This window comes from Heterocephalus glaber, unplaced genomic scaffold (assembly GCF_053883595.1).
Source record: "Heterocephalus glaber isolate CG9 unplaced genomic scaffold, H.glaber_assembly_v1.0 deba00000738, whole genome shotgun sequence".
NCBI classification, from domain to species: Eukaryota; Metazoa; Chordata; class Mammalia; order Rodentia; family Bathyergidae; genus Heterocephalus; species Heterocephalus glaber.
In genome coordinates, this window is record NW_028258161.1 from 12,601,063 (window position 1) to 12,616,590 (window position 15,528).

Sequence of the window (15,528 nt, forward strand, 5' to 3'; positions counted from 1 at the left end):
AGAAGTTTGGAATCAGATAATAATACATGGGTGTGTGTGTTCTCTGCCACTAGGGTTATGCAGGACAGACGAGAGCAAGCACGACAAGACTTGAAGGGTTTGGAAGAGACAGTGGTAAGAAAAATACGAAAATAAACAGGATTGGGAGTATTGTATGGGTTTCCCCCCCCGCCCCCACCTGCTAATTTGGAGTTTGAAAACTGATTCCAAAAATATTTCTGTTCTGAATTAAAGGCAAAAGAGCTTCAGACTTTGCACAATCTACGCAAGCTTTTTGTTCAGGACTTGGCTACCAGAGTTAAAAAGGTAACACAGTACTGCAGATGCAGGTGATGATTCATGTCAGAAATGAGATCATTCTACTTTGTCGTGTCAGTGTGTGTCATTCAGATTCGGTTTTTTGCTCCTTAAAGTCTCCTGTCGACCTCCTTTTCTCAGAGCGCCGAGATCGATTCTGATGACACTGGAGGCAGTGCTGCCCAAAAGCAGAAAATCTCCTTTCTTGAAAATAATCTTGAACAACTCACTAAGGTGCACAAGCAGGTAATAAAGAATATGTTCTGTGGGGCCTGCAACATTGTAAGAGTCAAAAATGGAAGAGCAGAAAGCATTTTAATCCTTCAGAGTCCTAAGAGGTTTTTATACCCCGAGGCACTTCATTGTTAATTAATTATATAAAGAAGCTGCAACTTTAGAGGAGTTGATGTTTTTAACAACTGTATTATGAAAGAGAACATGTATTCTTCCTCTGTAGAAATTCAGGACTTTCAATTTTTTCTTAATTTACTTGATAGGTTTTTGCAGTTAATATACAATCTTTTGTTTATCCTTTTTTGGTCTTTTTATATTTATTGCCCCATTCTCAGAAATATATAATGGGGAAGGGTTTTTTCCTTGAAGAAGTGATGCTTGCTGTGGTTTTTTTGAGAGAGTGTCTCGCTGTGTAGTTCAGGCTAACCTTGACCTCACCATGTAGCCCAAGCTGGCCTTGAACTTATAGCAGTCCTCCTGCCTCAACCTCCCTTGCTTTTCTTGTCTTCACTTACTAAGGGGCTTGCCAAACTTAGGCTACTTGTGCTTTTAATGTACCTAAAAGGATATTCATTTCACCAGATTAGTTTTATTGAAGAAAGCACCATGCACAATTGCTACTTTCTAGTTTATTGTCTTTGCCTAGCAGGGGTAAAGAACAACCCAGTCAGTCCAGTCCTCTAAAATGAAGTCTATCTTTGTGAGAAATGTGTGTATGAATGTGTGTGTTCTTGCATGTTCTTCCCTAACTAGCTAAGTGGAAAAATTTAATAGAATAAGTATGAAATGCTTGCAGTTTGTTAAAGCAAGAAACCCTGTTTTCTTTGTGTGCCTCCAGTTGGTACGTGACAATGCAGATCTTCGCTGTGAACTTCCTAAGTTAGAGAAGCGACTTCGAGCCACAGCCGAGAGAGTGAAAGCTTTGGAGTCAGCACTGAAAGAAGCCAAAGAAAATGCATCTCGTGATCGCAAGCGCTATCAGCAAGAAGTAGACCGCATAAAGGAAGCAGTCCGGTCAAAGAACATGGCCAGAAGAGGGCATTCTGCACAGATTGGTTAGTAAGGGGATGCTGGAACCCTTAAGCTATGCTTGGTTTGAACCCTTTGATTTAGTTGAAAGCATTATCTGAATTTTATGTTTTGTCTTGGTGGAATTTGGCTGGCTTTGATTTCTAACGTACGAAATCAACACAATTAGGAAGGAAGAGAGAATAAAGACTTGGGCTGGATGTGGTGGCACACACCTGTGATCTGAGCACTCAGGAGGGTGAGACCGGAGGGTCACCATGAGTAAAGGCCAGCCTGGGCTACATAGTGAGAACCCTGTCTTCCACCTCAAAAAAAAAAAAGATGTAAGAGTCATTGCAGTTGTGTCTTATGCCTTATTCTAATTCAGACTTTGTTTTTCATGTTAGCTAAACCTATTCGTCCTGGGCAGCATCCAGCAGCTTCTCCAACTCATCCAAGTGCGATTCGTGGAGGAGGCGCATTTGTCCAGAACAGCCAGCCAGTAGCACTTCGAGGTGGTGGAGGCAAGCAGGTGTAAACGTGTGCATATTCACAGGTGTGTGTTTCATGTCTGGCTTTTGAAGCGTACCTATACCTGGAAATGTTGAGCTGTTGGTTGCTAGGCGGCTTTTTTGGAATGTTTTAATTCTCATGTTAGTGTCATGATTTTCTTTTAATGTATATGCTTTTATAAAAGTAACTAGCATGATTTCTATGTTTTCATGGCTCAGCTCATGCTATATATTCAGAGTTGAGTTCTTACTGGTTTTAAATCCAACATATTAGATCATGTTTAATAGTTCTTAGTATTCTGACTAATAAATATATCATGTTTTACAACTTTTACTGGAAGTTTAATAAAATATATTAATTTGTTTCCAAAATTGAAATTCTATAATGAAATTTAAAATATGAAGCATCTTTTCTTATACTTCATCACCTTTTAGATTATTTCTAGAAAGTACAAAGTGTAATTATTTTTAAGGTTTTAGACTGCACTAAAATACCTAATAGTTAAGAATTTTGTCTTTTATTGCATCCTTGCCAGCATTGAGTATTAATGGTTTTAAACTTCTAATAGAGCCAGCTGTATGTGGTGGTACATAACTATAATCGCAGCAGTGTGGGAGGCTGAGACAGGATTGCAAGTTCAAGCTCCCTGGGCAACTTAGTAGAACCCTGCTTCAAAAGAAGGCTAGGGCTGGGCTGGGGATTTAGCTCAGTGGTTCCACCGCCTGCCTCACAAGCGCATGGACCTGAGTTCAATCCCCGGTACGGAAAAAAAAAATAAACTCAAAAGACGGCTAGGGAAGCAGCACAGCATGGAGGCTCTGGTTCAATACCTAGAACTGCAAAAACAAAATAAAACAAAACTTCTAATAAGCAAAAATATCATCTCATTGGTTTATTACTGAAGTTGGATTTTTATATGTATATTTATTGGGCCATTATTTTTTTAATGCATCTCTGTGTCCCTTTTCCATTAGAAACTATGAATGATTTTTTCTAACAGATTTCTGAATTTTGTATTTATTTTTAATTAAACAATTTGAACTGTTAATAACTATTCAAGTAACATACAACATTTATTCTAGTACATGTGCCTGCTTTTTAGCTTAGAAATATACTCTGAACATTCTCTTCTACAGTATGATTAGTTAATAGCTATCAATTTAAAAGGGTTCTATGATGAAAAGGACTTCAGAGTTCCACCTAAATTTGAATCTAACTTTGTTCTACTTTTAATTGCTTTATTTTAGTTCTTTTAAAAATTCCTCTGCAGAAAAGATAAGATTCGTTGGGCCAGGGATTTAGCTCAGTGGTTTCACCGCCTGCTGCACAAGTGCAAGGACCTGAGTTCGATCCCTGGTACCAAAAAAAAAAAAACCGTTAGATTCGTGACTTAACAAGTCTCTGTAACACACCATTTTCCTACATAGCTGCAGTAACATTATTGTACCTAACAAAACCAGTGTCTAAAACTGTCTGCTGTCAGTTCACATTCAGATCTGTCGCCCTCTCCTGTCTCTGTGTGTGTGTGTGTGTGTGTGTGTGTGTGTGTGTGTGTGTGTGTTTGTGTGCGTGTGCACATGCGCTGCTGCGGAGTAGCCCCAGGGCTTGTGTGCCAAGCAAGCATTCTACCACTGAGGTACAACCCCAACCTCTGTCCATTTTTTTTTTAATGTCTTGTACAGAGAATTTTTCTAAACCAGGGCGTAATCCAGGGCTGTTTGCTTTGGTTTTATCCCTTGTCTGTTTTATCTAGATTAACCCCTTCTTTCTACTTATTCCTTTTTTTCCTAGAATAGGACTTTTTCTTTTTTTTAATTAGTACATTTTTGTGATACATAGTGTTTATATTCATCTTGAGTATTTGATACATATACATATCTCTTGATCATTTTTTTACCCCCTGCTCTCTTTCCCCAAGACCCCCTTCCCAACTTTACAGTCTGCCTTGCCTCCCTGTTTCTTAACATGGCTCTTTCTTTTGCTGTTTAAATTATTTTTTATTTTGGGTCTCTTAAATTAGAGAGGCCGCGTCATATTTACTTAGCATTATGGTCTCGAAATCCATCCATATTCCTATAAATGACTCATGTATCCTTCTTTATGGCCGAGTAGTACTCCATGATGTGTGTGTGCGTGTGTGTGTATTATATATATATATCATATTTTCTTTATCCATTCATCTGTTGATGGGCATATAGGCAGCTTCCATGGTTTTGATATTGCAAGTTGTACTGCTATAAACATGGGTTTGCATGTATGATTGTAGTAGGATGATTTTAGCTTCTCTAAGAGGATAGACCAAAGAGATATAACTGGGTCAGTGGAACCAAATGGGTCAAATAAGGGTTCTTTGTTCCCCACAATCTCATCAGCATTTGTTGTTGAGTTCTTGACAGTGAGCAGTCTTACTAGAATAAGTTGGAATGTCAGTGTTATAATTTGCATTTCTATAATGCTGGACATTTTTTCATGTACTTACTTAAGTCCCTCTTTTAAATGACAGTAAAGGAAGAGGCCAGTGGTCTGGAGCATATACTTCCTTCTGGGTGTGTCTGATTGTTGACATATCTAATTCCCTTGGTCTTCTGTCCCTTCTATTCCCTATATATTGAAATGTAGATCAGAAGCATTGATTGGATTGACATGAACATTTTGGACTGGACTATATCATAGTTAATATTGGGTCACTTTAGTAGACAGAAATAGTTGGTTTCCTGCCCATTACAGATGGTTTCTGTATTTTTTTCTCCTTTGGAAAATAGCTTTTTTGAGCCCCTTTTACTAGTCAAATGGAAATAGTTCTTGAGAATTACATGAGTTAAGATGTCATTACTAGCTAGGAATGGTGCTGCACACCTGTACTCACAGATTGTTCAAGCCCAGAGGTCCTTTCTGCAAATAAAAAATATTTCAAAAGGGCTGGGGTTGAAGGCCCTGGGTTCAGTCCCTAGTATTGCCCAAAAATAAGGAAAGCTTCCTTTTTTATCTTGTCTGCTTACGAGTCACCAGTTTAACACCTTGTTCTGGGACTTTTGGGTGAGGGTCGTTCTTTGTGGCTAAGATGGAAATACAATAACTGCCTTAATTGTCTGTGGATTGGTCAGTAAATTCCCATCCAAACTGAAAATGGCCCATCCATTTCTCTAATTTCTTAGAAATACATAGAGCTATTCCTGGTGTACTGGTGACAGTTTAGCACATGAGAGGTAGAGAACCCAGCTAAACTAGGTTGTCAGGACTTGAAAATTATCATATAAAAATATCATTGTTAGGGCTGGGGATTTAGCTCAGTGGTACTGCGCCTGCCTGGCAACCACAAGGTCCTGAGTTTGATTGCTGGTACCAAAAAAAAAAAAAATTGTTAGCCAAGCATGATAGCACATACCTGTAATTCCAACACTAGGGAGGCCTGAAGTCAATGCATAGAGACTTGCTTCAAAAATGCCCCCTCCCATCTGTATGTTAATTTCATAGCTGGTCAAAAGGAGAGTGGTTCTTATGTTTAAAGCACTTAAAACCAATCAATCTCCAACTAGGTTGGAAGGCTAAGTGCTAAATTGTTGAAGAGTTAAATACTCTGCAGAGAAATTCTATATTATTTTTAAATGTTAAAAACATTTCAGAACACTGGATTTATTTTCGGGGGAAAATGACAGTATATTTATACCAGGGCCGGAGATTCAGCTCAGTGGTTCCGGTGCCTGGCTGGCAAACGCAACGTCCCGAGTTTGATCCCCGGCACCAAAAAAAAAGGGAGAGAGAGAATACCAATACTTCCCAATTTTTCATGTCAGGTCTTCTGTCTTGCACAGTACTCTGGATAGGTTGAGTTTACTAAAAGCATAGGTAAATAGGTTCAGTAACAGCATGGCAGATGGCTCCAGGAATGGACAATAAACAAAAACTGCAGTGGTTAATTTCACTGTCACTTTTCTTACCATAAACATTTGTCTGTCTCTGACCCTTCAGCCCCACCCCTTATTTTTACCTTGACACCTACCGGCTAGTTAGTTGTCTTTAAGAATGTCACTAACCACTGTAATGGTTCAAAGTATAACCATCTTTTTCTTTTTACTATAAATGTAATCCATATATTCAGTTGACCTATAGCTTTATTGGGGAAGAAGGAAAAACAACTGAAGGGCAGAAATCCTTTTAAACATTTTTCTACTTGTAAAGTGCTACTTAAAAGGTAAATAAAAGGAGAAGAAATCAAATCATTTAATACTGCTTTTTGTTTAAATTTTGGGGAAAGTGGTCAAAGCTATGGCTAAAATGTTTATAAACTGTTGACATATTTTACTTCCTTCATTTTTCATGATTATGTGAAACATGAGTTAAAACTAAAAAGGATTTCTCTATTCTTCCTCATTTTTAGGTATTGAAAAATAATTGAAGCATGAAGAGGACATAGTATCAGTCATTCAGTGACTATAACCTCTATTCCCTTGGGATTGTAGAATTATAATTTTCTAAAAAATGTATACACGATACCTGCCCTGTACAGCTGTTTCCTACCCACTCTTCCTGTAAACTCTGCTGCTTCCCAAGAGAACTAGAGTGCAATTTCAGCATTTTGGAGGGAGAATGACAGTTTACAACTGTGGCCCTATTTATTACACAGTTTGTCTTTTGTGTCTTACATTTAGTCTTCACTGTGCCAAGCTGACTGTTCCTTATAGGACTGTGCTTTTTTGTATTTGCTTTTTGCTTATATGTTTGTTTTTTAATTTCAGTTTCAATTACCTAGCCACTTCTGCTGCTTGTTTTTCTTTTTCTACTAAAATGTCTTCCTTTTTTTAGGAAAAATGGAAATTTTTTTAGGGAAAATTTTAGATTAAATGTCTTAAATTTTACCACTTACAACAAACACTACATGCCCACAAAATATATTAGGTCAGTACTGTATTTTAAAATCGTTTGCGATGAAATCAGGGTTGAAATGATTTGTATTGTCTCTGGTGTTTGCTTCTGAAAACTGTTGTCTGAGCATGGAAACCTTGCAGCTGCCTGGCGAGGCGTTTGAGACTGAGCGAGTGATCATGTCTCCTGCAGTGCCTGTTGCCCAATTATTTGGAATGGGAAGATTTCATTTATCAAAAGCAAGTCTCAGTTAAAGAGAGGACTTGGAAAAGGAATCGCATCTCTCTTCTTCCTATTCTGTACTTACCATAGCTGATGGAATAAAAATGCCCTGCTTCTTTCTGATGAGCCTGCCAGCTAATAGAGGAATTGGCCAGGTAGTAATTTATCATTTTTAATATAGTAAAATTAAGATATTATGGCATTAAACATAATTTTAGTTAGATACCGTATTGGCTGATATAAATTTATAGGCTTTGAAAATTGAGGAAAATTTGAAGAAACAGGACAGATACAGTAAAATTAAAAATACATAGGTAAATTTTGGTCTGAAATCTTTATGAGTTTTTTTTTAACCTGCTACACTAAATCACACACTATAATTTCTCTTGTTTAGTATAGAAATACTGAATGGTTTGCAAGTCACGGATAATCCTCTAATAATATTGTTGGCCATTGCTCGTGATTTTGTAATTAGTACTGTGTGCCTAGTTTGCCACTTCTTCCTCAGATGATTAAATTACGTCAGCAGTTTATTTTTGACAACTATAAAAATAATAGGGAAATGATTCCAGTATATGCTTCATCAGTGATGGAGGTTACTATAGCTCTGTAGCAGAAACTTGCAGAGAATGGGTTTATAGGGTCATTCAGTCAATTCAGAGACTTGGAAAGTTCTGTATGAGGGTCTGGCTGGCAGAATTAACTTTTTGAAAAAGTTTTATACACAGATATTTGTATTAATAAATTGGAGCCATAGTCCGAAGACTCAGATCATAATTGGCTTATTTTTCTATTTCCTTAACTATTGTAATCTCCACTTTTATAATAATTTTAATTTGAAAGAAATTTATTTATTTTTTTAACAGTCAGAAATTCTTGCTGTTGTAGTCTGCAGCCTTTAAAATGATTGTGTTGCTTTTAGGACACTAAAGAAAGAAAGCTCCAGAAGTTGAAAGCATGGTGCAGCAAGATCAAAGTAATACAGTTAACAAAGAAAGTGCTACAGCCTCTTTATGATGATAGTTTCCTAAATGCAGAGTCATTTGGCTGTATCCACATAGACGTTTCTATTTTTTTTAAATGAAAACTTGTTTCTTTGGCAATATTCCTAAAGGAAATGATTTTGTTCCTCTTACCTGATTCTGTAGTTGTAAGACGTATCATGGTTATCGGTGCTGTGTAACAATGGATTGTAATGAGCATGTGGTTCAGAATACATGATGCTAAGTTTTTAAAATATCTTAATGGTTCTTTTCTATTTATAATTTCAAACTTTCATAAAATACACCAAGAATTTCATAAATTTGTTTTCAGTGAACTGCTCTTTTTGCTGAAGTAGGTCATTAAACACAGGATTTATTCTTATAAATGGAAATTTCTGATCATCTAGAATATTGACACATTTCAATTTGTGGTGTCTTTTTTTTTTTGGACTGGATATATTAGTGTTCCTCTGAATGGTATTGATAAGTAGTTCAGAAGAGAAGTTCAGTGAAATAAAAGTAATATTTATTCATGGTGATCAATTAATTAAGTTATTTGCTTAACTTAAAACTACTGTGCATAATTCTCAATTTTTTTGTAACTCAATTTGCCATGAGGTGACAGTAGAGAGTCTGAGTCTACTTGTGGATATGTTGGTTTATTTCAGTGCTTGAAAATATACTCAAAGGTAATTGGTTTGGGAAGATGCCATATAATTTTAAGTTAACCTGCATGCTGTAAATGTGTTTTATGTCTAAATAAAAAGGAAACATTTTTGAAATGTAATGGCTTTCTTGAAATTTATTTGATGAGATATTAGGTTGACTTTACATCACTGAATGACCTGTGCCTTGACAGAATAGTGATGTCATATTCATATATACAGCAATTTGTTTGCTAATGTGTTAGCCTTTTAACTACAGATATTAACTATGTAGGCTGAAAAATTAAGAGAGGGAATGAATTCCAGTCTCACATTAATCTACATTGTTCTGCTCATCTGAGTCCTATTTTATCAACCAGTGTAGAAGTTATTTTGGTGTTGAAGTAGTTTTTCGAGTACTTAACCCAGTACTTCTTCAGGTCTAGATAGAGGATAAATAAAAAGACTGATCCTAAATTCAAGGGGCGATTGATTTGTTGTGTTTGGTGTAGTCTTTTAACATTTTTGTGGAAATGTTAATTGTAAGCAGACTGGATGAATCCCAAGTACCGGTCCATTTCAACAAGAATCAACTCAGCTAATCTTGCTTCACCTGTACCCTGCTTGTACAACTCACCCCCAGACTATTTTAAAGGAGTCCAAATGGAGTTCCCCACATTTTGCTTGGCGAATCCCTTTCATATCATTTAACATACTTCTCTGTTCTTTGTATTTTCCGTGATTTGTTTTGGATCCACGCTTCTGAGAGTCACCTATGTATTTTATTTTGTTGGGAAGGGGGTGTAGTCCACCGGGTCCACACAGTGTCCGGTCTCATGCTCGCTTACTGGTTACTGTTGGTGTTGCCCACAACCATCAGCTTAACTGGGATTGTAGAATGGCAGTATTCCAGCTTTCCTTCCTTTGTTAGCTGCCGTACAGACATTTGCCCCTTTTGCTCTTTGGTTACCCCTGGTATAGTTGTATAGGAAAGATGATAGGTTTGGTTCCCTTCTCCTATATTTGCAAGTTCAAAACAGAGTTGCTTTGCTGCGTCTGTATTTTTCCCTTTATTATTTGGTTATTATCTTTCAGGCGTGCTCTGTGGGCTTTCAAATCATTTTTCTCCTTCCCAGGAAAATATAAATGGAAACAGAAAGGGTATTCCCACTGAAAAGAAAGACAGCTCACCTAAGCTATGGGATGCAGAAGAGAATAAAGGCGTCCATCAAGTGAAGACACTGTCAGCAAGACCAGCATGGGGTCCTGGACATAGCACCGACCTTGTGGCGTGATGCACTGACGGATGCAGGTCACTTGGGTTCCATGGCAGGTGCACCAGGGTGAGAGTTCAGGTCTAGGTTCCAGGTCCTGGGCGGCGGCACCTGGCCTTGGGACAGGGAGACTTTCTCATTACCGCTGCTCACAGGGAGTCCGGGTCAGCTGCCATCAGCCCCGCCATACCGAGCAACACCACCCTTGAGCTTTGTACGTAAGCCACACCTGTCACCCTCCCTGCAACTCGAAGGGTCACTTCCTGCTCTCCTGGTGCCAGGCCCGGCTGTCACTGAGGACAGTCCAACAGTTCTCTGCCGTCCACTGGGCTGTAGCCACACCTGCAGCAAAATCTGTTCCTCCTTGGGGACTTTCCCTTGGCCATGAGTTACCCTTTAAAACCCTGCTCTTCCCTTGGTAGGCAGTTCTCTTGGACTGATAGGGAGCATAACACACGTCTTGGCTGTCTGTAAGCCGGTAGCCAGGCTTATGATTAACAAGGAAATGAGAAGGTTCTCCTGTCAAAAATGTAACAGCTGATACTGGGGTCCCCAAGTTTGGGTCTAGATGTCCCCCCAAAGCCTCATGTGGTCATAGGCTGGATCTAGAGTGTGTGAAGCTGGGATTGATTCTCGTGGTGCAATGCTAGGTTCAAGGGCACTAGGATTAAGGGCGTGGATGCTGCCTTCTCTAAGTCTGGGTGGCACAAAAGGGGCAGAAAAAAGCTGTAAAACTTAGATTGCCTTTGCTGCCTTGTGCCCACCATGCTTCTCCTCTGCCTGCCATGTTTCTCCTCTGCCATCCCTGCCTCGGAGCCAGCCGATTATGGACTGAAACCTCCACAGACTGTGAACCAAATAAACCCCTTCGCCTCTAGTTTTGGGTGCTATTTTGTCTCAGGAATGAGAACAAAGTAAGGAACACACCAGGGAAGCAGCACAGTGAAAAATGCCACCCTCAACAAAGCCTGCTGTAATGCCACCTTCCAGCCAGCTTTCTGTCCCCTCTAAAGTACACTTGGACAGCCAAGAATCACCAGGCCTTCCAGGGACACCACTGGGGAAGGGGCAGGCTCAGAACAGGAAATGAGCCAGGCCTGAAATCCATACAGCGGAGTGTGGGCCCACAGAGGCAAAAACGCCTGCAAAGAATGCCACTAATATCATCAAGATTTGAAATGGTAAAGTATTTCTCCATTAAACTAAACAAAAGAATATTCAGGAAGCAAAACCTGATTTGTAAATGAGAATAGAAATAAAAACTAAACAGAGGGTTGAGAAAATCACCCACAAAATAGTATAGATATGTGGAAAATAGGAAAGACTAGTACAAAAGTCCACACCTGAATAATAAATATCCCATAAGAAACAGCAAGTTATTAATGAAATAATTCAAGAAGATTTAACAAGGACATCTGTTTCCAAAGCCCTGCACAGTAGTTAAAAATAGACCCACACTTCCAGGCTTGGTGATGTGCGCCTGTAATCCCAGCACTTGGGAGGCTGAGGCAGGAAGATTACTGAGTTCAAGGCCAGCCTGGCCTACATGGTGAGGCCTTGTCTCAAAACAAAAAAATACTCTAGACCCACACTAAGCTACATCACTGAATTTCAGTACGAAGAAAATAAAAAATACAGGTTCCATAGAGGACTGACGTACTGAATGTGCCAGTGTCAGAAATGAGGTGAAAATAGATGAATATGTTAAAAATTCTGAGGAGAAATCTGCAAGTAGGTGGAATAGAAAGTTTTCTAGACACTCCAGTTCTTCTGTTTCTTCCATAACCCCTCCTGGGAAGCTATTGCTACAGCAAAATGAGATTAGGAAAAAGATGTGGGGGGGCACGGGAGAGCAGGGCCCAGCAGGAGGGAATCGGCGGGAGGCTCAGACACGTGCCCAGCCCAGGCCTGACAGCGGTCCCTGCAGAACACACCCAGAGCTGTTTCGGGCTGAAAGATGGTCCAGAGAGCCCTGAAGATGAGCCTGTGTGGCTCAGCTGTGCTGGGCGCTTCGCAGGCTTACTGAGCTCACGGCAGCTTGGTCGGGAGGCAGGGGATGAGGTGCCTGTTAACAGCCTTGAAAATTCAGCCCTCGCCTCCTGCAACAGTTGCTAATGCGCGAAGGATTAAGAAGTAACAGATTTGGAGATGAAAGGGAAAAGGAAAGTGGTTGCTGCTAGGAAGCAGCGTGGTGAGATGCGGACCGATGCTACTGGAGACCTATTTTCCAGAACTTGGACTTTCAGGCCTCAGGCTGCATTTTGAACACCGTGCTGGGCCGTAGTGCGAGTTCGACCCAGCCTCGAGGTCAGCCTGCTCGCGTGTGGAATGCTGAATTCTCATCCTAAAGCCTCGGGTGACCAGGTTTCTCTTCATGCTGTGAATCTCTGAGAATCCTGGGTAGGGTTATAGATGCGGCATCGGCACCCGAAGGACGGGGTTTATATGAGGACAAACCCTCAAGGTCTCTCAAACGGTTACTAGAAGTACTGCTTCATCCATGAATACTTCCAAGTTTTGAAGATTTAAAAGATAAGTGGCTTTTTGAAAAAATACATGTAACATACACATAGAAGTTACCATCTTGGGCCGGGGATTTAGCTCAGTGGTCTTGCCGCCTTCTGCGCAAGTGCAAGGACCTGAGTTCGATCCCCGGTACCAAAAAAAAAAAAAATTACCATCTTGAACCACTTTTAGTGTGTAGTTTAGTAGTGTTGGAAGAGAAGTGATTATTATTATTTTTTTTTTTTGGTACCAGGGATCAAACTCGGGTCCTTGTGCTTTCAAGGCAGGCAGCAGAACCACTGACCCAAATCCCTGGCCCTGAGAAGTGATTTTCTAAAACAAAATCCACACAGAAATCATTCAGGCCTGGAAGGGCTAATGTCTTTGGCCTTAAGTATTGGCTTCATAATCCACACTGAAGTATTTATTTTATGTTTGTTAGTTCGTGTTAGCTTGCCAGAATAATATTAATGTTACACTAAACTTTGAAATGTTTCCTCGAGGTAAGATCAGACTATATAACAACTATTTAAAATACTCAAGGGGCCAGGGATTTAGCTCAGTGGTTCCAGAGCCTGCCTTACAAGTGCAAGGTCCCAAGTTCAATCGCCGGTACAAAAAAAAAAAAAAAAAGCTCAAGAATTTAACTCATCTTTCTCCCACTTAGTGAAAAGCCATTTGAAATGGAAAATAAAGTAGTATAACAAAATCTAAGCAATCCCCACAGATGTGCATTGTTTCTTGGGAAAGAGCAGACAGCAGCAGTGTGAGCGACAATGCCCACATGAGCATCTTGGATATATTATTTTCTCTGTGAATAAAAAGGCACACAGCTTTTCTACACAATAACTGGAATTGTGCACAGGCCCCTGCCACACAGCTCTGAAAATGAACTTTTGTGCAGATGTAGGCGCATTAGAATGAACAAAGGCCTGCGTTTGAAGGCTGAGAACATTCAACTGAAAATGACATGCATTTTTCTTGTTAGGAGACCCATATAATTGTTTCATAGCCAGCAGGTTAAGGCAGACCTGGGGTCTTTAGTTTGTCTCTACGTTGAATGTGGTTGACCACTGGCAAGTATTTTGGTTTTCGTTATGTGATCCTTCCTGGGGATTGAACCCAGGGCCTTTGTATTGAAGTACATCCCCGGCCCTTTCTTAATGTTTTATTTTGAGACAAGTTCTCGCTAAATTGCTAAGTTGCCCATGCCGGGCTCAACTTTTGATCCTCCTGCCTCAGCCTCCCAGAGTGCTGGGATTATAGACATGGACCACCAGCCCTGCAGACCAGTACCTTCTGAATAGTCCCGTCAGGGTTCCTGGGATACACAGGAAGAAGTCAGAGCCTCTTTCCGGTCCCCTGTAGTTCAGAATCTGTGAAGAGGCCCAGTTCTCGCTCAGTGTTGCAGTTGTTGCATTTCAAGATGAGGCAGTGCCGGAGGGTCGGGCCTGCTGGGGTCTGACAGCTGGAAACTGCCCAGGCCTAACACGGAGCCTTACAGGAAGGAGGCCTGCAGGCCAGTCTTAGGCTGCCAGGAAGATGCTGGTGAGTAAAGGACACTGAGGCTTGGGCCCCTGAATCTGGCAGGCACCAAAGAACCTTCCTGACCTACCCCAGCGGGCACTCTGCTCCCCGCAGTGGCTCTGTGAGAGCTTCACACCCAGCAGAGCCCTGTGTCCTCCAGGGCTGTCCAGGCGTTCGTGCCGCTGCCCTTCTGGACTCTTGCTTTGTCCTCTGTACTTAGCTCATTTTCCCTCCTCGACTCCTGTTCATTGTCTGAGACAGGTCTCACTGTGTTGCCCAGGCTGACCTCAAATTCCTGGGCTCAAGTGACCCTCCTGCCTCAGCCTGCTGACTAACTGTGACTACACGTGTGTGCCACTGTGCCCAGCATCCTGGCCTTTTTTATCCAGCCCTTAAATACTGATGTTCCCATTGCTCTTCTGGAAATGCATACTTTCTGACACACACCCACAAATTTTAATTTCATCTCACAGTTTCAGATAATTTATATGCTAGTAAATAATAATGAATCTCTAACTCATATATCCAAATACATGCAGGCATATCCACTCTGCAACTCAACGTGTCCAAAAGTCACCCCCCAAAAGCAGAAATTACGTGTGTAAATAAAAATCCCAGTTTCTTGAAACCATTGAGGACAAATGTGTCCTGGAATTTTGAACTGAGAAGGTAATTCACTATCTAAATACCACTAGTGGGATTTGGCTGGTATGTGATAATCAAACACACTTTTTCCAGCAAAATACACAGCTATTAACATTAAGTGGAAGGGCCAGGTGTGGCGGTGCATGCCTGTGATCCCAGCACTCAGGAGGCTGAGGCAGGAGGAATGCTGTGAGTTATGAACTACATAGGGAGACCCTGCCTCAAAAACAAACAGCAACAAAAAACCAAAGCAAAACAAACATTAAGTGGAATATAAAAAGGCTCAAATAGCCAGGGGCAGGGGGCCACAGCCATAGTCTCAGCCAGCAGGAACCTGCTGGGGGTCCATTGAGCCCAGGAGTTCTAGACCAGCCTGGACCATATGTTGAAAATTGTCTCGAATCTGGTGCAGTCCACTGGGAGAAGCCATTCACTTAAAAAATAAAACCCAGCCTCACTTAGATACACGGTTGGAAAAGAGAGAAATGCCCTACACGGGTCTCCACACCAGTGTGTCTGTCGCTGCTTGTTCAGATTTTTACACACAAAAGCTCTTACTGGGAAAGGGAGACTGCTGAACAGCGGCCCCCAATCCCCCCCCCCCCCAGGCGGCTAGGGCTCCGGCAAAGGCCCGGGAAGGCGCTGCCCGACCTGGGCCCCGCAGGCGCAGCTGTGGACCTCAAGTCGCTGCGCTTGGAGCTGGCAATAAGCCCCGTGCAGGCGCTGTGACATGACGAACCCTAACAGAACCGTCTGCAGTGCGCAGTGCGAAGCTTAGCGATGCTGCGGTCTCGGAAGGGGAGGCAGGACGGC

At 41.1% G+C, this 15,528-nt stretch overlaps 1 protein-coding gene and 1 long non-coding RNA gene across 4 annotated transcripts in view; one reads left to right on the forward strand and one right to left on the reverse strand.

Moving 5' to 3' along the window:
- The window catches only part of Kif5b (kinesin family member 5B), a 51,432-nt gene extending 38,175 nt beyond the window's left edge, over positions 1 to 13,257 (forward strand). The window contains exons 21-27 of one of the 3 annotated variants that reach the window (XR_015449564.1): positions 54 to 114; positions 235 to 306; positions 439 to 543; positions 1,370 to 1,586; positions 1,947 to 2,095; positions 6,431 to 7,292; positions 9,901 to 13,257. Coding sequence is in view for 1 of the 3 variants with exons in the window: in XM_087206994.1 (XP_087063120.1) it covers positions 54 to 114; positions 235 to 306; positions 439 to 543; positions 1,370 to 1,586; positions 1,947 to 2,077 (586 nt within the window). In the remaining 2 variants the exon portion in view is untranslated. Of the gene's footprint in view, positions 1 to 53; positions 115 to 234; positions 307 to 438; positions 544 to 1,369; positions 1,587 to 1,946; positions 2,096 to 6,430; positions 8,908 to 9,900 lie in introns of those variants that run through there. The other 2 variants (XR_015449563.1, XM_087206994.1) reach the window with 2 other exon arrangements.
- On the reverse strand, positions 8,798 to 15,420 carry LOC147829144 (uncharacterized). The gene is made up of 2 exons (XR_015449568.1): positions 13,840 to 15,420; positions 8,798 to 10,154 (listed from the first exon to the last, which is right to left on the reverse strand). It is a non-coding gene; the product is annotated as an uncharacterized LOC147829144 (long non-coding RNA).
- Between the last annotated feature and the right edge of the window lie 108 nt (positions 15,421 to 15,528).